Below are 24,402 nucleotides of genomic sequence, written 5' to 3'. Positions count from 1 at the left end.
CCTATTTTATATTTAAGTTTTAGAAGACGTTTTCCATTTCTGCTTTTCTCTTTCTCTGCCTGTCTTCCATTATACATGTACCTGTATCACAGTACTGTTCTACCTTCTGTTCCGAGTCCCTAATTTACACAATTTGCACAGCATCTATATATGACAAGACTCTTTTTTCTATCTCTCCTTCTCTTTAAGTCTTCCTGCTTTGCGGCTAAGATTGTAAAATATCCCTACTTGCATTTTCTGCTTGAGATGTACCTAGGCTTTCAAAGAACAGCTGGTGGACTACAGAAATACTGGCCAGAGATGGTTCTGGTCATTAGCTGGTTGCTTAATGGGTTAGTGCTATTGAACCCACTTGTAACGATGACCAAAAGTGTTAGTTCCATGTTGTCTCTATAAATCTCATTTGCTTCCATTCATGCTTGCTTTCCTCTGCAATTAGTGCTGTTTTCTCCTGCATAGGTTCCACCCCATGATCATTTATTTCACTGTATGAAAATAGGGCAGGGCCCTTCTTACGTATGGCAGCAGCTTTGAAGTTCTTCTCCTGCAAAGCACTGAGCACTTTCTGTTTCCTTTGAGTAGAAAGTGTTCAGCATTGCACAGAATTATTAAAACGTTCAGCATTGTAACTTTCTGAAATACCTTCCAAATGTGGAACTGTAGCACAGACAAGAGGGCGGGGCAAGAGAAAGATCGATTGTGGCAGATTATTACAGCTTTATTAACACATAATAGTAGTGCTCTACCCCAATGTTTAAATAGTGAATTTACTCATTGTAAATTGCTTCTTGCCACAGGTGTTAAAACCAAAAAGATTATAATGGTAACCCCTTCAAAACTACCACCAACATATAAAACACAAAAAAAAGATTTTTAATTGTTTGTGGTGACTTCACCCTATCACAGCTCTTTTAAATTATAAACTCCATGTTAAACAGAAGCAAAAGGCCCCAAATATCCAAGCAGTAGGACAGCTATGAGGTAACAAAAAATCAGCAAACTGCAGTACACGTAACCATTTAAAGCACCCCCTAATACAGTTAAGCAAGCCGATATTTTGCCCGAATCTGCCATTGAAGGAACAACCAGAATATTATTCTCCTTCAAGGCAAATTGATATGTTATTGAAGTTTTGCTGCAGACCTTTCTTTACCTAGCATGGTGACTGTGCAGAAGTTTCATCAGTCTCAGCACAGGGACTGCTCCTGGTGTTCCTGGTGCCACCAGGGGATCGGCGCCTCAGCTTTATGCCGGGGCTGCAGACGCACTTCTGGATGTCGCAGTGCCTTTTGTATGGCAATATCAAACCAAACTCATATGGCTTGCTTCCTTTTTTTAATTAACTGGGAATGCCAGTGATCCAGTGAAGTTTGTGTTACTGGATAAAAGGGCTGGTCTGTGAATAGCATTGTATTTGCCAAATGGTTTGCTAGTCATTTCAGTACAAACAAATGGATGGTGTCTGTAAGTCTGCAAACACTGTTGACATTTAGCCTTGTTTATGTTACTTTCCTTTTGCTGCATATTTTTGGCTAGAAAAGATACTGTCTGAATCAACATTGACTTCCTAAGCAGAAGCTAAGGACCCAAGCTTGCATCCCTCATTCCCGATGAGTGGGACTACTTACATGACTAAGGATTGCAGAATCAGGTCCTATGTTTATTTGACTTTAAATTTCATTGCTACATTCATGTAATTTAATTTCGTTGTATTTTGTTGTATCGGAAATCAGTCTGGTGATAAGTTTGGTATCACCAATTTGTTTACTGTTGAAAACTTATTTCTTACCATTTTTCATACTGTGGTGTAACATTCCCATTCCGTTCATGTTTCTGGAAGTTAACCCCTAAAATATGTGATACAGCTGAGTGCTGAGTACCTTCTATTCCCAGTGAAACTGGAGGCATTCAGTCCCTCCCAGAACCAGATCTGAAAGGGGGATTGTGTTTGCAAAAGGAGGCCTTGGTATGTGTCTTGATTTCAGACATCAGTGGCCAGCCACATCAGGGCAAATCCCTAGCACAGAAAGGCTTTTCTTTTCTTTGCAGAGACAAAATAATGATGTAAGCTTAGAGCTGTATGATTTTGCTCTAAGTTTCATCTCCCAAACAATATATTCTTATTGTTTTTGTCATATCCAGGTCAAATTTAAAATATAATTTAGGACTGGGCAAAGGCATAGAGATGTTTCCAGATCTTTCCAAAGTAAGACAATGCTCTGGTTTGTGTTTCAGTTCAGGAACATATATTCTTGTCTGAGGTATAGTATTTCCTATAACTACTCATAAACAGAAACAATTTAAATATCCTTGTAAGTCAAAACTAAGTGTATAATTAATACCTATTATGAGGCCAATTTTAAACAATTAATTTGACAGCAATTATAATTTTATGTCACAGGCTTTCAGAAATAAATAACCAAATTTGTAATTTAAGGAACTTAGAATATCTTTAGGCTAAGATGATTTTGTTATGCATAGTATTGCATATTTGGGATTTCTGGGGGTTTCTCCCACATATCTACATACTTGTAGTATCAGGGATAAGTAATTACCTGAGGCTTATTAATTGTTTCAGCAAAGAAAAAAATATATACCTTAAGTGTATGCATTGATATATGTATACACAATACATCCACAATATATAACAAACCATCATAGTAGTGCAAAAATAAAGGTCCTGAATATGTTATGTTATTTATGTGTTTGGCAAGCTTAGGGAACGGACTTTAGTATGAGTGAAAATTCTCTTAACATTTTTAAGGTTATTTATTGTCATTTCTATTTGAGTTTTTAATGGTCCTGTATTTTATAATGCTTTAGCAGGAAAAAATACTGTAGTTACCTTTTTTCATATTCTTTAAGCAATATTTCTAGCTTAATATATTGTGCCAGGTTTTCCAATATTAACCAAGAAAGACAGTAAAATTCAATGAACAGCACTCTGACATCCACAATTTAAAACCTGTGATTGAAGTGAAATGTGTAAACTTCTAGTGGGTTATCATGTGCTTTGGAATAGAGTATTGTTGGAAGTAATTAGAAAATATATTAAGGTTTCCTGGTAATGAAGGTATGTAAGTTTTTAATAATTGTTGCTTTCTGAATAAGTGTCAAACTATATCTTTAAATGTATATGGAGTTACAAGTTAGGTCACTTCTGAATGGAATGTAAAACAATACTAAAATGCTTCAATAACTTATCTCAGTGTTGCTAATAAAAAAAAAAGCTGTTAACCATTAGTGCAGTTTGGAGTCATTTTGTTAATTCATTCAAGAAAACTCTCAGAGAAACTCTTTTAACTTTCGGAGGACCAAAGACCACTCATGTAATCCACAGTTTGTTCAAGCTTTGAGAGGGAAACTCTACAAAGCAACTTGTTGGACTTTTTAAAGGGTATTTATTAAGAATGCAGTCTTCTAATGAGCGGTTTGTGACTAGAACAACATAATGTATGGTTAGACAGGTGCATAAGGGGACATTAGACTTGCTTCATCCAGTACAGAAAATACCTTGGGAATGCAGGACCTGTTCCCCCCATTGCTAGTAAAATCTGGTGGACATTTTCGTGGAGGCCAGTGGGTTAAAAATGCATAATGTTGGATGGATTATGTGTGTAAGTACTGGTGTCTGGGTGCTGGGCTGGAGTGAGCTGCTGGGGCAGCCCCGCAGCTCGAAGTATAGCCACAGTAACAGACATACTGCCTCTATCCCAGTGGAGAAATACTGTGAGCATATGTCCCGTAAGTGACCTTTCTCAGTTCAACTGGCCCTGTCTTACACTCTTACAGTCTTCAGTACTTCTGGTAGTCCTTAACTCTGCTTCTTATCTCTCATGGAAAGAATGTGTGGTAAATGTCATGAGACTAGTCTTGCTCTTCACCTTCACGTGCGGTTCACTCCAGATAAAGAAAGTGTGGGAAACCAAGCATCCAGTCACATTAGTCCCAGTAGTATCACTCAGGTCTCTGGTGTTTCCAGGAGGGAACCTGTAAGAGGTGGCCCATTGTTCGGTGCACCACTTACGCAATGGAAGCTAAAGGAAAACATGACTAGGGCTCCCGGTGTCACATCTTCATTAATGCTGTCAGTTTTTAATAGCATATTGGTACTTTTTATTTATTCCACCAAAACACCATGAGTCAGGACCTGACATTTTAGTGTTCTGTGTCATACTGAGAAAAATCTGTAGTTCAGCAGTAGGACAATTATATTATTTTGGAAGGGCTAGAAATAATACAGCATTTGTGAGACAACTGTAACATTTATCCAGACTCAGTGTGAGATTGTTCTTCCTTTTATTTGGAGAGCACTTCCAAAAAAGTATCAACTAGGAGCAAAGAAAAAAAAAAAAGACAAGAAAAAGTGGCAATTATGAATCCATTTAACCCCCATAGGGTATAATCTCATTTTGTGTAATACTGCTGGCTGTTATATGCCTAAACTTCTATGCAGTGAGCTGTGAATATAGTCCTTATTGTCCTGTGGGCAATATGACTAAGGAAAAAATATCTCTGTAGTACAATGGAACATTTGTCTGAATGGTGTAACCTAAGGTCCATAACATCAAATCTAAAGTTGTAATTATACAGCTGCAGTCACACCACTCAACTGAAGGCTGTGTCAGCACTTGTATTATATAAGAAATCCTGTTTTCAAGGGTTGATGAATCATATGCAAAAAGTATTTCTCACTAAACAATTGCTCTGGTTGTTCCAAAGCAATGTCTAGGTACTGGCCTTTCCCCAGTAGGATGTGGTCATGCACTCTGCAGTATGCCACAGGTTAGCTTGGTAGTTTACTTTAATGAATATATCTTCTCCGAGCTGCCTAAAAGGTTTGTATTTTTGTGCATTTTTATTATTAGGATTGACAACAAATATTGGAAATCACAACCATTTTCCTAATACATGATACAGATACAGATTCTGGATGAGTGACCTTAAACAGCAGATTCATCTTTCCAAAGCACTTCCACTTACAAACCAGTGTTTTGGAGCTGCTTCCATGTGCAGCATTCACACCCAGGGCCTGCCGAGCCTGCCACATTGTTTGTGGAACTTGAGTGAGTTTCTTTAAGCTGATCTCTGATGCAGGGTTCCTGTAGCGCCCCTCCCTGCATAGAACAGCCATTGTTCAGCTGATGGAGCAGCACTGGGGTAGGAAATAGCATCCCATGCTGGGGATCAGAGAAGGAATTGTTCCTTAATTATCTCTTACTGGAGGAAAAACCCAAGGCATATCCCGATATGTGCCATGACTCTGGCAGAACACAAGTCTGTTAAATAAGGTTTGAGGAGAGCAGCTCACGTTCAGAAGCTGGCAGTCCTCACTGCTCCTGCAGGTCTTCCTGTGATTCACCCTCTGACCATGGAAAAAAAAAAAATAAGTTTTCCGCCTTGGATTCTCCATTGTGAAATGGGAAATAACAGTACTTATCTCCCTGGTAACTCCTACCAGAAGCTGTGAGGATAAATGAATGAATTAATGTTTGCAAAGCACTTTGAAGATGAAGAACATTTATATAAGTCCTCAGTGTGTAAATGCTTTCTTCTCTGATATAACTACAGTAAGCTATAAAAAATTACTTATGAAAATAAACATACACGGAAGCTATATGTTGGATGTGGATAACCCTTCTTCGTCCTTGCAGCACTCGTAAAGTTGACTTCCCAAGCAGCCCACTACGGTGAAAGCTGTGCTGAAACCTGCCTCCAGCATCAGCTCCTACCTGAGCCAAAAGACAGGTGCCCAGGGGCTCTCTGCACCTGCAGCAGCTTTTCAGTATTTTGGCCATACTGTCTTTTAACCAAATCCACAAATTTTAACCTCAGGGCTCTTCCAGGTGCCAGCTGGGCAGAGCTGCCCCTTTTGGCTGTGAACCACACACCTGCCCTGGCTGTGCTGCAGAGCTCTGCAGTGCTGGGGCTGGGCGATCGCAGGGTGCTTGCCCCTGGTTCCCACGGCTCTGCAGGCTCCCCTGTCCGCTGCTTGCATGACCGGGTCCTTCTCAGGGCTGGGTACCTGTCACACTGTCCCCTCCATTCCAGTGCCAGCATTATTCTCAACACTTGGTTCTCCTGGAAGCTTGGCACGTCCTGGGGCATGCACTCACTCGTTGATCTGGTGGCTGGAATTGCCTGTTGTAAGGGTTTAACTGAATGGCAGTGACTTCAAATCACTACTTGTAAGTTAATTTTTTATTGCCTGCTTTCCAACATTACTATCCTAGATTAAGCTATTTTTTAAAATTATTATTAATATTGTGTGTGTGTGTGTGTGTGTGTTTTGTTTTGTTTTCTTATAAGCCTGGGAAGTCCAGACCAGTTCCCATGTCTAACCAGGCATGTTAAGTGGATGCAGGGAAGGCAAACCAACATGTCAGCCATGTACAGATGTGACATTTATCAAGAGAGACATATAAGACATTTATACATTGAAATGAACAACTTAAAGACGAAAATCAGGATTTTTTTTAGGGTTGCATAGATGAGTGTGTGAACCTTAGGAGAAAGGTTCATTAGAAGACACATTATCCATAATTGTGTCTCGTTTCACTCATCCCTTTGTGCAGCTAGCCCTGCTCCAGTTGGTGCACTTGGTTTTGTTTTTACATCGCTGTAAGACCTTCCTGGTAAAGCTGTTGCTGGATTGGTTGGTACAGCTGCGTGAGCGTGGAGGAGCACAGTGTCCTGCTTCTGTGGGTGCAGAACCCTGCTCAGCCCCGCTCCTCTGCTTCGCTCTCTGCTGAGTGTTGGAAGAGGGTGGCAGCTCCTGCCAAGGGAAGCCCGCGGCTGCACCAAGGCCCATCAGCAGCACAGCCAGGCGCCTTCAGCTGGCTGCTGATGGACATCCCCTAATTCTGACCAGCACTGGTACGCACTCAGCGGTGTGGCCGATCTTCCCATCCCCTAACATAAGAACAGTTTAATAACTGTGATATTTATGGGTGTATTCACTAAGTGTAACTGTTCATTGGGGTGAAAAAGAAAAAGGAAACAAACAAATAAACAAAAACAGAAAAGCTTTCCCTAAGGATAGAGGTGGGAATCCCATTAATGTGATGGTTCCCTCTTCAGTTGCCAAGATGACTGACAGATGGATAAGGTCAGAACATGAAAACCAAGCCATGGGGGACAGAGCGGGGAGGGGAGGGGGCCCAATCAGTTGAATAAAAAACTGAGTGTCAGTGCTGGGGAAGGAGACAACTGGCACTCCCACTAGAAAAATCCTCACCCTTTGCTCCCCTACTGTTTGTTTGGGGAAAATGCTGCAGCTTAATCAGAATTATTTACAAGATAATGGTCCATTGTTTGTAGTAAAACAGATGCTGTCTGTGGGAATTTAGTTTTATGCTCCGTGCATTACACTGCCGTTGCTGTGTACAGATGGGATCACAGTGGTATTGTTGTTATCCACTTTTTGGAAATTTGGAAGATCCTTCCCGTAAAAGGAGGATCCTTAAATAGAAAAAGAGTTTTCTTGGACCCGGAACTGGGATTTCTCTTAAGGTAGACTTGTGTTCTTAAGTGTATGGCAGAAGAGGAAGACGAAAAGGAAATAACTCTGCTTTCGACCTGCAGCATGAGGGGTCCCTAGAATAGCTTTACTTGGTGGTGGTGGACATGAGTCTGTGGATGGATCCCGTGTGTCTGTCAAAAGGCAGGGAGATTCTGGTGGGCTACGTCAGTGCTCCTCCTTGGGTGGGGGCTGGCAGCGCCAACTGGTTACAAGGATACAAGGTTTGTGTACAGGTACGCAAACACCACAGACAAAACAAAACAAAAAAATAGATTTTCACTGAACTTATACTAAAAAAATATCCCAAATAAGAATCTTTTTTTTTTTTTTTTTTTAATAGCTCAAAATGAGAGAATTTTATATAAAATTTGTTTCATCCCAGTGGAAACTCCATCTTCTATAAGCATCCTTTCTGGCCCAATTAAACCATTTAATGTGGAAGCCCAGAACCTGGCAAAGGGGCCCCCGGGCAGGCAACCCTGTGCCACATAACCTTGCTGCACCCAGGGAGGAGAGTCCATGTGTCCTTCCTGCCGGCTGCCTGGGTCTGTCTCAGCAACACATGGAGAGCAGCAGCACCCACAGGTCTTCCCCAGGTGCCTGGAACAAGAGGACAAAGCTGGTGTGGTGCAGAGCTCTGCTCCCCTCTGCAGGGCCGTGCCTCTCCCTGTCTTTCTCCACCCTAAAACCACCCAAACCCTGAGACAAGAAGTTCCTCCTTGGGTCACTGTGCATTGGAGCAGGACCTCCAGGCACAGTGCAGGACAAGGGGTGGAGGGGTTATGTGTATGCGTGTGTGCGCGTGTATGTGTGTGCATGCACTTCCTCTCTCAAAAATCTGCTTTTAGTGTGAAATAGCTCACATGTTACCTCAGCAGAGACCGGTGTGCGCCAAAGGCAACCAAGAGACGACAAATCACCAGAAAGGCTCCACAGGGGATTTTGAACATCCACGTCTGGTATTCCAAGATCCATTAGCTTTCAGGTAAAATGGAAAACAATAACCGTCTTTTTTTTGTATGCAAGATAATTAAGCTGTCTTTCCATCATTGCAAAATATCTGACTTTCCCCGGAGAAAGCAGAGGGAATGGGGATGGGGAGTGAGACAGAGAAGGACAGGGAATGGTTTAGTCAGACTTCATGGTATCATATCCGTGTTTTGTAAAACAGAATTCTCCAGGAATACCCTTGAAGAGCAAGACTGGCCCATGAGATTGTAATTCCTGAGTTATTTGATTTTCCCTATGTGTTTCCAGTGGGATATGTACAGGGAGTCCATGCTTTTTTCTCCAAGTCAGCATTTTTTTTTACAAAATCTCAATTTTGTATTTCCTGACATTTAAACTTTTCAGCCTAATGTTCTAATATGGATTTTGTCTGTCTGTCTAAATAAAACTTCGTCCTAATGAGGGCACCATCCATCTCCCTAGATAGAGCCTAACGACTTCCAGCCTCAGTGTAATTTTAGCTGTGTTCCTTCCCCACCCCCTTCTCCCCACAGCTCTTTGTTTGGGGTGTAAATTATCTGTTTTGGGACAAAGTTGTGCAGAATTTCATTTTGAGTCAAGTGACTGAACTATTGTGTGAGCCTCTGCTTTCTCTCTGAAGAGGAGAATTTTGCTCACTCCCAGTTGTATGTTCAGTGCCTGCTTATTTGCAATTTCTGTTCATAAGACTATGGATTTTCATGCCAACGATTTTCTGTTCGAGTTATTGGAGTAGGGAGGTTGTGGGAGCATGCCAGTGTCAAAGGTTGTTGCTTGAATGATAATTAATAACATTATCTGACTGATTATGTGTTTAGATGTCCAGAATCAGGAGTGAATTGAACTTGTTAAATTTAATTCCTACCTCCGAATATCTGACTGTTTTCCGTGGCTGGGAGACTGGCTTGTTCACAAGTCTCACATTTGCATAAAGGACAAAACCGTGACTATAAAAGGGCAACAACTAATGAGGATTGCTGAAATTCTGAGCTTCTGGCTTTTGTAGGGCTTCTTCTACGGTGTTGCTGGCCAAGCTATCGACAGGCAGAAGAAAGCCCAGATTGGGTGCGTGATAATGTTTATAGACCCCAGCTTCATTGTGTCAGCCTCTGACTGCAACGTTGAGTCATTTGAGATTGGAGATTATGTCTTCTGAGGTCCCGAAGAGCTGTTTCACATGTGACCGATTACCTCTGTCAGAGCAGAAAGAGACAGGTCCCACCTCTGTGGGTGGGATTTGAACTCGTGCTTTCAGAGGTCAATAACAGGGTTTTTAGACCTTTGTGCCTCTCGGTCCCTTATAGCCAGACCTTTTCTGTTAAAACTGTTTAAATTACAAACCAGTAATAAAAGGATCATATGTGTTTCCCACTGAACAGGTTCTTTAAGGCTATTATGATAATTAAAAACATATGGTGCCTACACAAGTCAGAGGGATACCACAGATGTACAAATTAGGTATTATATAAGGTTTTTCTTTTTTGCCCTTTTAAAAACAAGCTAGAGAAGTACAAAGAGATAAAGATGGTGATTTTTCTGGAGATGGTAGGTAGCATTTTGTTGTGTTGTTTTGTTGTTATTGTTGTTCTTTTTTTAATCATGAAATATGTAAACCTGTTTTCTTATACATAATCAGAGCAAACTCTTTCTGATACATGGGAAGAAAAAAAATCAGTAGCCTAAGACTGCAGTATTTATGGAAGGAATAAGGAAACACTGTTTCATGCAAGTTATCGGAGACCAGGAAACCTTTTGCATTTTTTATGATGTTTCCCTGCACAGACATGGAGGATTATATTTATTAAATATTGAATTATATTGAAATTGGATTGATGCAGCCAAAGAAGGACATTTCTTTGCATTCCTTTTTTTTTTCCTTTTAAAAAAGGGAAATGTACTAATATTGATTGCAGTACAAGTAGTCATTTGTTTTAATTTAAAAATATAGGATTGATTTTAAGAAGGTGATAAATACCGCTAATCAAAAAATTCAAAATGGGCATTTATAATGATTCTCTGTTAAGTCAATGGTTTAGTGAGGCTAACTTATAATAAAAGTAGAGACATGCTGAAGTATCCAAAACTAATGGGTTATTTGCCATTTGCTAGCACTGCAAACTTTCCTTGGTTTGCCGGGTCCTGCTACAAGAGGTGAAATATATATCATCTCACACTCCCTGCTCCTTGTTTCATCATTCTTTGACTAAAAATGGGCAGCCAAGGCCTTGTGGCCAGCTGTGGGGCCTGCTCCTGTGCCCGTACGGCCCCAGCATAGCAGGGGCTGGGTGCCAGTGTGGGTTGGGGTGGGTGAGTGTGGCTAGGCTCAGCACTGGGGGCACAGCTCTGGCCCTGCAGCACCGGGCTGCCTCCTGCTCATGCCAGCGCCATGGGCCTGCACTGGGTGCAGCTTGAACTCTTGCCACCACCCCCTTTGGGCCGGACTTGCAAAACTCTTAACTTCTTTTAACACCTGTCCTTCCCACTCAAAAATGAGGCTCTCCTCCCTTTCCAGTAAAATAAATAAATAAATAAATAAATACAACTGCAGTAAGGAAGGCAGCCCCAAAGGCCTCCAGCAGCCAGACCCAGACAGAGGCCTGGTGCCGCCGGCCTGCTGCAGCCTCTCAGGTGCAGAAGCCATCATGCAGGCCCGAGCTGGCTGGCTGCCCACAGCCCAGGCCCTGTGCTCCCTTGCGGCACCCGTCCCGCCTGCTCCTGCATTCACTTCTGTTCTCACCTTTATGGTGTAGCAGCGAGTAGGCAAATCTGGGGCTTTTTTTCCCCCAAAGGAACTTGTAAAAGACCAAGAAGAACCCCAGGATCCTAGGGAGAGGAGAGGGAAGAGCCTCATGCTCTTTCATCAGGTTCCCAGGAACGGCAGCTGAGCAGGCATTTCTGAAGACAAGCTTTTCTTTTATTGAGTGAGCGATAGCAAACTCGGTGTTATTTCGCATGTAGGTATTACCATTTTAACTTTTGCTGAGGTAAAATAACACCTTGTCACTCAGTGCAAATACCAATCACAAAATGAATGAATTGTAATAACTGTTGTCAACAGAACAAAAGACTTGTTGCTTTCCTAAGCAGATTTCAGTGCCACTGATAACTATATACAGGGGTTCCCATTGGGCTTATTCAGTGTATGTAGTCAGAACATAATTTCATCTGTCTTTCTCTACACTTTGTTATAAAAGTCTTGGAAATTGAGTTAAAAAACCTGTATTTTTTACATACCACTAAGTATATGCTTTTCCAATGCTTATGCTTTTTTCTTAAAAAAAAAAAAAAAAAGTAAACATTTCCACTTAGTTAACTAACACTTTTTCATGCCTAATTTATTAAAAATTCACAAGCTTCTAACAGTCTGTAGGATCTGTTTATTTACCTTATGCCATGAGGGACAGTTGCTTTCAGAGAAACTACAGGCAGCTTTTTTTTTTTTTTTTTTTTTTTTTGTTACACAGAATACATTTTTACTGATGTTTCTTCTTTAGCCAGTCATCTTTATACAAAAGAAACAGTGCTATCCCAACAGGTGGGTGAAGCTTCCTTTAAAAAGGGGGAAAATGAGAAAAAATTAGCCAAGAAATGCAAAATTCCTCATTCTTGTGCTAACCACAAATTCATTCAAGCTAAATTTGGGGTGGGGGGTGGGAGGGAGAACTAATTAACTAACTTCACAAAGGAGCCTCGGTACAGCAGGAGTTGGTGCCAATACTCTATACTCATTTTACATGGCTATTTAGCTTAATAGTCAAAAATACTATAGCATATCCTCTACGTCTTCCTGTAAAAGCTATGTGTTTTCTTAAAGAAACATACATTATTATTACAGCCTGAGACAGCAATGAAGACCAAATGCCAGTGGAATAAAAACTAATCAGGAACTGACCCCCAGAGCAATCAAGGTCCATTTTGCATCCCTACTTTAACAGAATCTGTACTGTAGTTTAGATTGCTTCCACCCTCTTCCTTTTCAAGCAGTACCAACATGTTTCAGTACTTTCTACCCCTCTCAAGGGCACAATCACAAACTCAGATAAAATACAGGGAAAATTCATTATCCATGTTATCTTTCCCCAGACATAAGCCAGGAATCAGGGAGCATCCCACAGAGCAGTTGGAGTGGGCAAGGCTTCCCAGCCCACCTTGCAGGGGAGGGGGCGAGAGGCTAACAAAGCCACAGCACAGCAGCCTCACATCGTTAGCCATGCCAGGTCCTGCTGCTCCCATCGCTTGCCTGATTAAAATGGGGTGTGCCTTGCTGCTGCTGTGCCTGCTCTGCAGGGGAATAAGCAGTGCCTTGAAACCACAGCAAGGTATTCTGAAAACCTTTACGCACCCTGGATATCAGAGGTCTAGGAGCTCAGGCACCCTTTTTTTGTGGGGTTTGCAGCAGTGTTGCCACACAGCCTTCACTCAGAGGATTGCTGTGGTTTTCTCTCAAACCCTCTGCTGCCAACGATGCTTTGTCCATCTGTGTGTTTTCAGCTGTGGGTCAGTGAGGTGTTCCCATGTTGGCCTGACTTGCTTTCCATGTGGGTGTGCCACTTGCAGGGCTGCAGCGGGTTGTCCCTCTGCCGAGGAGGGAAGGATGTGCAAAATCACATCTTGGGCAACAAGTGACTCCAGCTACAGCATGTTTGTTCTCACTATTTATTTATTTATTTATTTATAAGTAGTTCTGAAGGTGCCGAAGTGATTTTTCTCTCATGCACTTCCCACAGTGGAGGGGACTGGAATATCCATGACAATGCAATTGTGCTGGAGCTTAAGCAGTTTTGTTTAAGCAGCCATAAGCCAAGGTTGTGGTTGCTCCTGTAAGGATGCATGAGGATGTGGGAATGATGGGCAAGAGCTTCTACCATCCCCTGGGGTTGCGTGTTTGTGCTCTTGTCAGAGAGAGGGGCTGTAGGGGTCGGTGGGGCCGTGTGCTGTGGTGCTCAGAGTAGCCTGTGCCTGCAGCACCTCCCAAATTGCTCCTCACCAATTCACAGTTTACCCATGGAAGTAAGGCTTTACATGCAGGGAACTACATAGGAAAGATTGACTGGTATCTTTTCTGTGACTCTAATGCCATAAGGAAGAGGGTGGCTTTACAGCCCTTGAGCCTGCCTAACCCTTGTCCCTCTGGATGCATGCTTTCCCAGCTTAATAGTTAATTAACTGTTCCCCATCCTTTGGAGAAGGCACAGGTAGCAGTGAGCCCTCTGTGTGGGATGGAGCAGCCCATTGGTACTGGCTTGTGGAGGCCTTTGGCAAAGCCCAGCTTAGGAAATGCAGCTGAGACTAGGTGTGGGATGGGAGTGTCAACAAGGGAGCAGGAGCCCTTACCCCTCCATCTGGTGTGTGCCCCCTGCTGCTCACCCCTTTACGTGCCAGTAAATCTCTTTCAAAGACAGCAAATACTCCCAGGATCTCATATAACACCACCACTTAGGCTGTCGGGCTTTTTGCTGTTTTAACATCACCATAGCATTTTCTCTGCTGTTCCTTTGAGTAATGCAAATGATGGCGATGCCCAGCCTTACGGCGTGTTTTGGTATCAGAATGGCTGCTTCCAAATTTGCTTCTCAGCATCATTTTTTTTTTTTTTTTTTTTTATTTATTTTCCCTGTTCCTCTTTGGGTGATTAACTGAGAAAAGAAACGTCTCTCCTTGCTGCAAAACACTCATTTCCCTGCTCCTTAGCACTAGTTGCTGATCAGAACAGGACTCTGATGGCCAAATAGTGTTGGGCCGAGCCAAACGTGGGGCTAGGCATGCACGCATATGGTGATCAAGCATTTTATTATTTTATTAATGTGAGGTTTTAATGCAGGTTAGGTCACAGTATGGAGATTCAACAGCGATGTCCAGCAATCGAATTCTGTAGTGCTGTGTTTAATTTAGCATGAAAATATTCCAGGGTATGAAAAGGCAGTACTAACTCTACTTAGGATTGGTGTTTTGAAGGATTTCAGAAATATTTTTTTTCTTTCCAGAGCAAAGGCATGTTAGCCTATCATTTTATAAAGGTGTATGTTTGTGGGTGGGGGAGAGGGGAACACAAAACTTAAAAAACAAAAACTGTTTCTAAAACAAGTGCAGAATCTTAAACTAGTAAACTTTTACAGTATTTGTATAATTCACATTCATGCAGTACTAGAATATTCCGAGACATTTGGGGAAAATTTGTGAAATGAATATGCTTCCTGGCAGAGACCTTGTATGCCAAGTTTTAGCCTGGGCTGCATTTTTACAACTGAGTTATAAACCCCTGAAAAACAGGATTTATAATGGGAACACTGACACAACCTTAAGTATAGCAGTGCTATCTGGTGCTGCTATAATATACTGTATGAAGAAATCAGTTCATTAGTTAGTTATAAACAAAGGACAGAGATAGTAAATTACAGTAGGTATTTCAGCAGTTTTCTATATATTTATGACACAAAAATATGCAGCTGCATTTTATTTCTTGAGATAGTATTTAAGGATTTCAGATTTAATACACATTAGTTATGCACATTGTGCATTTTGGTCTCGCTGTTTCCTCTTGTAGTTTTATTCATGGTATTTTCTTCTTTCTCTGTTGCTCATTAGAAAAATGTTAAAAATCCATTTTCATCTGATTAATAATAAAGCTGATCACATGTAACCTAATTTTCATTCACTGCTGCCCCTGTCTGTGGAGTCATATACAAAGTGACCTTTGAATCACCACTGGGCCCATAAAGCACAATAAGCACCATTGTCCTGTCAAAAATTGAAGATGTTTTACATCATTACAAAATTTAATGTTCCATCTTTTCAAATGCACTACTTTTCAAAGGCCACATTCCAATTGAAGCTCATTAAAATCAGACTCAAGTTTCCTGTGGTGGGGATGAGAAAGAGTTTCTCATGCATTCGGAGTAATATGAATCACTCTTTTAAAACAGATATGGTTACATATTAGTTTTGAAAGGTACAGTAACTGCTGAGCCTCCACTGTCTGCAACAGTGAGGCTTTTGTACTTATAAATCTAATAACTGCCTCCTGATCCCTTGTACTTCATCCACACTGTATCCTATTTACTTATGAATAAATCAACTTTCTAAATAAAATTGTTGTTCAAAAGTTCAGGGGTTGAATTATAGAAGTCTCTGGCTCAAAGCTTCTATTAAGGATTTAGCAGACATCTGTGAAACTCTTGTTAAAATCAGTTTTTCTCAAAACTCCTTCTTGAATACATTAGATTTGGAGGACCAAATTCTTCTCTGGAGCAATCCTTTAAAGTATGTTGAATTGCACAGAGGGTGAATTTGCCTCCTAATCTTATGAAATGATATTTCATAGTGTTTTATTTATAAAGCAAACAGAACTTTGATAAACTGATTGCAGAGATGGGCCGTGTGTTTGTGAGTATATTACCGTACTTGTGCTCTCTCTAATAGAGGTACACGCAGACTGCTGGCATTACCCGGTGTTCAGTGCAGTGTTATTAAAAGCCTGGTTGTCTCTCGACTCAGCTCTCCTTGCAAGACAGGTGGCACGCTCCTTCTAATTCCATTGCCACAAATAAAAACCAACAACAAAAAAATTATTCCAAGCTTTTTAACAGTTAATGTTGCACTACGATATATACACATGCCTGAGTCTTGGGTATATGAGCATACAGACTGATACCCTATATATAAAGCAGATGTATATAAATGTTATTGCACATTTTGTTTACTGTAGCTATTACATGATCTCACATTACAAGGAGTTTTGTATATTGGTCACGTGAAATATAAGCTGTGCTGCAAAACACAGTGTACTAAACATTTTATGAAGATAGACACAATGTATGGTGAATACTATTTTCAACTGTTGACAGATTCTGAACATATTTCCTGTAAGTTTACAATCACGAAAATACAGTTATAATTTGCCAGGCACTGTTGCAAGTGAGAGAGAATGAACAGGAATGACTGTCTTTTATCAATATTGCATTAAGATGCCATTGCATTTTCAATATTATTCATATAGCTCATTAACATGGTATATTAGCGTAACACCACGTGATAAAGTCAGGCGCACGCAGTTCTCGCATTTTAGTTGTAACGTTTTTAATGCTTACATGATGTAAAAGAGTCCAAGCCCAGTTTGAGGTCTGTGAATATCAAGAGCTATATAAAAGGCAACTATGATATGGATCAAGAATATGGAATACCATATGCTGGTATTCCTACAGTACACTGATATCCCATGAAGTATTGAGATCTTGCCAGCTACAGTTCAATCATATTTTTACTATAGTATTGTATATCACCAAATATTCTCAGATCTCATATTCAGAGTTGTCTTCTGTATCACTACATGCTGTGATAATGCTGAATGAAATTCATTAACTTTCCATCATAATAGGAATCCTAGCCTCATTTAAAGCACAACTAGAAGCAGGTTTGGTTGATTCATAAAAGTATAAATCATTGAATAGGGATGTTTTGTCTAACCGGTTTTTAATTACTGACGCTCTTACCTTGCTCTGGTCAGTCGTATTGTGTTTTCTGCCTCATTTTTAAATCTCAGCCTTTGTGGAGGTTGTAGCGTAAAGATTCCTTCATTTTTTATTAATAATAATTATTAGTATTCATGAATTTATTAACTGGGCATATCAGTAGATACTTAGAGTATCTACTACCATACAGTAGCAGGTAGTTTCACTCCAGCCTGTCCCTGCCCATGGGTGCAGCCAGCTGGGCCGTCACCTGAGGCCTTCCAGCCTGCTCTATGCTGGGCCTGCTGCTGCCTGGCCCCCTTGGGCCGTGAGAGGCTCTCTCCCTCCTTCAGCTGTGGCCTTCTAAAGAAGCACGTCAAACCCTTCCTCCCTGCCCAATAAAGTATATACTTTCTGATTCTGCCGTTTACAGCTCATATGGAAATGTGTAAACTTTGTGGCCTGCTAAGGGCCCCTTTATGAAGTGCTAAAAGGCTTTAAACCAGGCAGGCACCGCCACCATCCCTGCTGCTGGAGGAGGTGAGTGGGCATCCAGAGGCTTCCAGGCTGGCCTTGGGCTTCCAAAATCAGGAGTGGTTCCTCACAGCGGAGTAATTTACACCATAGTGTGGTGACCATACCCCTGGTCATGGTGCTGCCACGGGCTGCCAGGCAGAGGACCTTCCTTGAATGGTAGCAGGCTCTGTGGGGCAGGTTTCTCTGGTTTTCCCTAGTGAGGCCAGTCACTAGTGGCGTCCCCCAGGGCTCGGTGCTGGGGCCGGTCCTCTTTAATATCTTCATCGATGATCTGGACGAGGGCATTGAGTGCACCCTCAGTAAGTTTGCAGATGACACCAAGTTAGGTGCGTGTGTCGATCTGCTTGAGGGTAGGAAAGCTCTGCAGGAGGATCTGGATAGGCTGCACCGATGGGCTGAGGTCAACTGCATGAAGTTCAACAAGGCCAAGTGCCGGGTCCTGCACCTGGGGCGCAATAACCCCAAGCAGAGCTACAGGCTGGGAGAGGAATGGTTGGAGAGCTGCCAGGCAGAGAAGGACCTGGGAGTGATGGTGGATAGTCAGCTGAATATGAGCCAGCAGTGTGCTCAGGTGGCCAAGAAGGCCAACGGCATCCTGGCTTGTATCAGAAACAGTGTGACCAGCAGGGCTAGGGAGGTGATCGTCCCCCTGTACACAGCTCTGGTGAGGCCGCACCTCGAGTACTGTGTTCAGTTTTGGGCCCCTCGCTACAAGAAGGACATTGAGGTGCTTGAGCGGGTGCAGAGAAGGGCGACAAAGCTGGTGAGGAGCCTGGAGAACAAGTCCTACGAGGAGCGGCTGAGGGAGCTGGGCTTGTTCAGCCTGGAGAAAAGGAGGCTTAGGGGCGACCTTATCGCTCTCTATAGGTACCTCAAGGGAGGCTGTAGCAAGGTGGGGGTTGGTCTGTTCTCCCACGTGCCTGGTGACAGGACGAGGGGGAATGGGCTTAAGTTGAGCCAGGGGAGTTTTAGGTTAGATGTTAGGAAGAACTTCTTTACTGAAAGGATTGTTAGGCATTGGAACAGGCTGCCCAGGGAAGTGGTGGAGTCACCATCCCTGGAAGTCTTCAAAAGACGTTTAGATGTAGAGCTTAGGGATATGGTTTAGTGGGGACTGTTTGTGTTAGGTCAGAGGTTGGACTCGATGATCTTGAGGTCTCTTCCAACCTAGAAATTCTGTGATTCTGTGATTCTCCACTTAGCAGTATTTGCTGGTTGGTGATGCTATTTTAGCTCCCTTGAGTGGCTGCTTTCATACTGGTGTGGTATGTGTCTTCTGCCTCCAACATCTCTTCCCTTTGTGTAAAGAATCATACATCCTTTATTTGATCAGAATTTCTTTTTTTGACCTGTAGTAACACACAACCTCTGGAGGTGACCTCAGAAAGTGAAGAGCAATAGATTGTGTAAAATAAAGCTTGAAATACTTCACTTGTTCTGTCTGACAAATGCTAAACTCTGCCTTTCACACTTGCAGGATCGGTAGTTCAACTCCAGAGAATAAGAGTTGAGATTGCAACGCTTGCTGCAGCGCAGTTCTCAGGTCAAAGTCTCAACCACAGTAATTAGTAATAAGCATCTCTATCTACAAGACAAAAATGGGCCACTTCTGATTCTTGGGTACTCACTGGAAGAAACTTGAACAAAAAAGGGAAAACCTTTTTGCTTTGCTCCTTTAACCCAGCTTGCACTTACTGAATCCATAGCTGATACTGAAAGTACTTGAAAGGATTAGGGTATGTTATGAGGCATGCTATGGCATAACAGTTACAGAGCAGTCTGAACAGCTATTATACATCAACCAGGACAAGAAGTGGAAAATATTGACAGCAAAATCTGAAATGGTCTCTTGCAGGGAGTTTTCCTTAACTGTTTTTATTGCACTTTGGGCAGTCAAGACTCACAGGAAGGCTGTATTCTGACCTGGGTCTTCATTCCAGCCCACCTTTGCTTTCTTTCTATTGCTGATTATTTAGCAGACTTTTCCCATTATGAAAAAACAGGGGGTTTGTCCATCAAATGTAAGTGGTTGCTGGTCACGGAGGATTATTGCTTTGAGCCAAAACTTCGGTTCAGTCAATCCACAGTTGTCTATTTCAGGACAAGGCATTTAATCTTTTTTTTTTTTTTTTTTTTTTTTTTTTCCTGATAACTTTATATTTGCATACTTTATTTGCCCCCATTTAATTTTCTTAAGCAAAGTCTATAGACAAATATATCTCTTAGGACCAGGTCTTTATTATTTCTCATTTAGAACATACTGCTGCCTTCAATGGGCACCATTAAAAATTCAGCGTTTGCCCTCATTGGTAATTACTTTGGATAGGAAATAGCATGCTATTGTATAGCAGGATACAGTAGTTACAAGACTTAAAGGGTGGCATGATATTCACTATATGTATACTTTTAATAATGGTACTTCTGCATCTGCCTTAAGTCCATGTTTTCTGATTGTACACTTTCATAACAGTGGATGCAAATGCAGACAGGCAATTTCTTTTGGCTTTAATGGGCTTTTCCCTGGAAAACAGAACTCCTTATATTGCTAAAGCTTAGCTTGTAGTAGGTGCATTAACAGGGTCAGTAATGGTGTCATGTCTGCAGAGTAAAAAGTAAAGTTCTAAAATTCCCTAATAGGCAGAAAACTTTCAGGTGTTATGAATGGAAATTTATTTTGATGAGCATAAATACATTTCAGTAACAACTTACTGCGTACATGATTTATGTGTCAAGAAAACAGAGTGTGCATGCAAGCAATATGGGTGTTTGGGGAGAGGGGTGATTTGCTCTTTACTAGTTTCACATAAGAAATGTTTTGCACCTTATGTTGTAAAGGGAAGGAACCTTTCTTCTCCAATGGAGAAAACACATCTGCATATGCATTTTGAATTTAGGATTGTACATAAGTGGTATGTATGGCAGAAGAACCATTATAGACTTGCCAAAGCCAATACCAAAATTAGATTTGTAACTATGTAAGATGTACATTTGAATATTGGTAACTAAGATCCTTAGGGTACATAGAAAAATTTTGAAATGACAGGTACTGTGCTGTTTGAACAGCATACATCTGACCATATTTCTTACAGAGAGAAGAAAAGTCTACTGATATATGCTTCAAAGACTTCCCTGTCTGTTCAGAAACCCAGAAACTGCTCGTTGGCTACTCCTGCCCATCCTATATACTGAGCTTAATCATTAGCAGACTAAATCAGCTGGTGCTTCCAGTCTTTTTGTTTCAAAGCATTGTCTTCAAAGTCCATGCTGCTGAGATGACCAGGCTGTGTCACAGCTGATGGGAAGTTGGAAGTTGCTCTCAGAAAAGATGTTTTTCCTAACAAGAGATCTGGATATTCAGGGAACACTTGCATAGACAAGGACTGGAAAATTCTGCAGGAATTGCAAATATGGCACCCACTAACGTTCATGTAATATAACGGATTAGGGATCAGCTCATAGGCTTTAAGCAGAGTTCAAATACAAAACAATTGCTAAACTGAATTTTAAACCAAGATCAGCTGTGATAGAACAGAGCAGGAGGGGATATATGCACGTGTGTGTTAAGGGCAGGTGGGAATTTTCCTATAATTTAAAAAAAAACTTAACAGACATTTTTTTAGTCAAATTTTCCTTTTTACATTCAATTATGAAGCTCTAAAGTTGTGTAGCAATTAACTGAGCAGTGCTGTCCAGTTAGAAGCTGAGAGAAACAAGGGTTTATTGAATTGCAAAAATGTGACTTTTCAGAGAGAAAAAAAAAAAAAAGGAAAAAAAAAAGGGGGAAAAAAAAAAAAGAAAACGGTTCCATGCTTTTTTTCTGAGAATAAGAACATCCAGCTTAAATAGAGTATTCAATTTTTAATGAATTGGGCTCTTAGTGTCCTATGATCTATGGATGAAGAGCTGAAAAATTATAAATGTGCACACACAACTGATTGGATTATACATGGCATAGTTCCTTTGGAATATATTCTTGTTTGTTTTTTTTTCAATTTTCTGGTTAGATATATTCTTGATCATGGACATATGCTGGTGAATGAATTGCAGTACTTATCATTTTCTCAAACATTTTTAACTTTTTTAATGAACTGCATTTTTTAACTCAAATATGTATGCTTCTATCCTGCCTGTAGAAGAGTGGAAGGTTTCAAAATGATCTAATATGGGACAGTATTTAGCATTCAGTATTTTCTAGCACAAGAAACATTATATAATAATCTATAATCAAAAACACTAAAAACCTGTTAACTGCTAAAGTCTGTTTCATTCTAACATTACAACTAAAACTCATTTATAAGTAAATGAAAGTCAAGAGGATTAAATTCAATTAAAATTACTTTGAAGTATGGGGGTAAAATGTTTCACAGTGATATAAATCAACATATTGTTATTGCCTTCTTTTCCTTATCCGTTAAGGGTCTCTAAAGCAAAATGTAGTCTAAATTATACATGGAGAACAAATAGAGAGAAAAGAAAGCCATGCACCCACAAGCACAACCAAATCCAAATGAAAGGTTTGGGTGTACTTGTGGATGAATGGTGGGCTTTTCTGTATGCTTTGCAAGCCAGAATTGTGGTAGGTTTCTCCCACTTGCAGCCTCCATACCTTTATTGAGTGCAGTATAAATAGAAAGCCAATTAAAGTACATCTTTGTTATAAAAAAGAGAGAAAGAAAAAAAAAAAAATCAGTGTACATGCATTTTTTACTGAAAGTAGGATCTCAGCAGAGAAATTAACTTTAATAATCTATGGATTACAAGACACATCGAACCTTCAAAGCATTGCAGCGTTAGATCTATTCTCAATAGGATTTAAATGGCTTTAATAGTTAATAGTAAGTGATATGACTCATTTTTCCAAGTAAATCAAAATTGGTTGTCATTTGTTGATCTGGTCTCTGAACCTCTTAATTATGGCAAAGAAATTCCTCATTACCTATTGAGCACCTCAGGGGTGTGTAATGCTAAAATGTACTTGGAGTTTTTCTACCACTATTTGATGTTTTACTCTTAGGACATAAACCTAACATGAAGCAGAGAGAAACGTTTTCAGTATCCCTGTAGCTCAGCAAAAGTCAAGTCCCACTAAAGGACCGTATGGCCACCACACAGCCTAATTCAGTGCACGTCCTATATCATCAGTTGAGTTATTGATCTTAAATACACATGGAGCACTTGGAAATGCACCCACACAGGCATAGAAATTCAGTTCAAGAGCATCACGTTGAAGAAGTTTTTACTGAAATAGGGCCCAGTTCTACAACCTTCCTGGGAAGTAATCTTGGTCATTCAGAACCAGCAACTGAAAATTTCAGTTACTCCTTGCTTAGCAGAGTTTACTCCCATCAGCAAGGTCGGGATCATAGGAAAACGATTCTGTTGTTTCTTAAGAAAAGAACTTAACTATCTGCTTTAAATCATATATTGTTCCCACAGGTTTCAATTGTTTCACATAATGAGATAGTGCCAGTTTTTAACAGTGGCACAGCTTTCTGTCTTGATGGCTCTGGTACAATACTTTTAAATGAATTATCAAACTGATCAAAACAAACATTGTTCCTCTCATTACTGCACTGCAACTTTGTCATTAGCAGAGTTACCATCCGCACAAGCTATATAGCTAAGTATCAGAGGATGCTTGCCTTGTACGTTATTCCTCCAGCAGGAGCACGTAGTTTCTTGGTGAACCTCACCAGCAGCTGCACAATGCTGGAGATGCTGCTTGGTCCTCCTGTGGTTGAATTGCTCAGAACAGGCAGGGTGCTCTTTAGACAGCCTGAGCACAGCATTCATGCATGGAAATGTATACCATTGTACACCTACTGCTGTAAGGTGCTGTACAGAATCTTCAAGATATGGACATGTAGGGACTAAAGTAAGGCCAAACAATCAGGAAGACCTGGGGTATTTCCTAGCTGACACAGATTGTACAGGCTACCTATAATTTCAGACATTTCTAAATCATCCCAAGCTAACTGAATTTTAAATTTGTAAGACTTTAAATAAATAAATAGAGAGGATGGGTGAGAAGGCTAGTTTGTTTTTTGATATCTTTTCAAGAAGAGATTATAAAGCAGTAGAGCAGTTGCCCTTATACCTGGTCACCTCTCATTAGAATCACTCTATAGAAAGCACCATTAAAATTAGGAAAATTGAACAGCAGACATAAACTGTTAAAACTATTTTAAACCATTCCTTCAAACACAACAAAAAGTACCTTTCAATTCACTTTTAAATTCTAACTTTTATTTCATTGCATTCATTAATAAATATCATTTATTTCCATGCATTCCAAGAAGCATGGAAACAATATTGGCTGAAAGTTATTTTCACCTCCAAGACCCTGTTAGGGAGACCAGAGGAATTGGGTGGGAAGCAGATAGTTTTGAATCTCATTCTCTGACAGCTACAGCGTTTCAGTGGATTTTTTTTTTTTGTTTGTTTTAAAATAATGGCTTGTATCTTGCTCTCTAACTCCAGCAGGCTTTCTGCCCTGAATCCTTGCTTTGCCCAATACGTTTCTTGTAAGTCCATAAGGCAGCACCTGCCAGTTTGAGGGAAGCTCTGTCATGAGTATGCTGGGGTACAACCTCTGCTGCAGGCAGCTGCCTCCATGCAGCCCCATGGCAGATGCTGAAAACGGGAACTCCAACAACAGCTGTGCAGAAATGCCATTAGTTTTATAAATATATACATATATGCATATATATTTGAGTTGAAGAACACTTTTTGGTTTCATAGTCATCGCGAAGAATATTTTTCTATCCCCCACTGAAAGCAGTCAGAGTTTTACTGCTGAGTACAAGGAATTGGGCTGCAAGTGCCAATCTCCTACTGGATAGGGTTCTATCACTTATAGGAGAGGTATTGTGGGTAGATTGTTGAACTTTCTAGGATAATGTGAACTTC

The 24,402-nt window shown here is 40.8% G+C and overlaps 1 protein-coding gene across 13 annotated transcripts in view; it reads left to right on the top strand.

Annotated features, from left to right (window-relative positions):
- The window catches only part of ZNF536 (zinc finger protein 536), a 351,794-nt gene that overhangs the window by 229,676 nt on the left and 97,716 nt on the right, over nucleotides 1–24,402 (top strand). Inside the window, exon 9 of one of the 13 annotated variants that reach the window (XM_032195431.1) lies at nucleotides 8,398–8,493. The exons of 11 other annotated variants lie outside the window; for them this stretch is intronic. In XM_032195431.1, coding sequence (XP_032051322.1) covers nucleotides 8,398–8,468 — 71 coding nt within the window. In that variant the 3' untranslated portion in view covers nucleotides 8,469–8,493. Of the gene's footprint in view, nucleotides 1–1,536; nucleotides 4,699–8,397; nucleotides 8,494–24,402 lie in introns of those variants that run through there. One more of the 13 variants, XM_032195433.1, reaches the window with a different exon arrangement.

Source organism: Aythya fuligula, chromosome 12 (assembly GCF_009819795.1).
Source record: "Aythya fuligula isolate bAytFul2 chromosome 12, bAytFul2.pri, whole genome shotgun sequence".
NCBI classification, from domain to species: domain Eukaryota; kingdom Metazoa; phylum Chordata; class Aves; order Anseriformes; family Anatidae; genus Aythya; species Aythya fuligula.
Note: the sequence above shows the minus strand (reverse complement) of the source record. Positions and strands in the feature narration are given on the sequence as shown.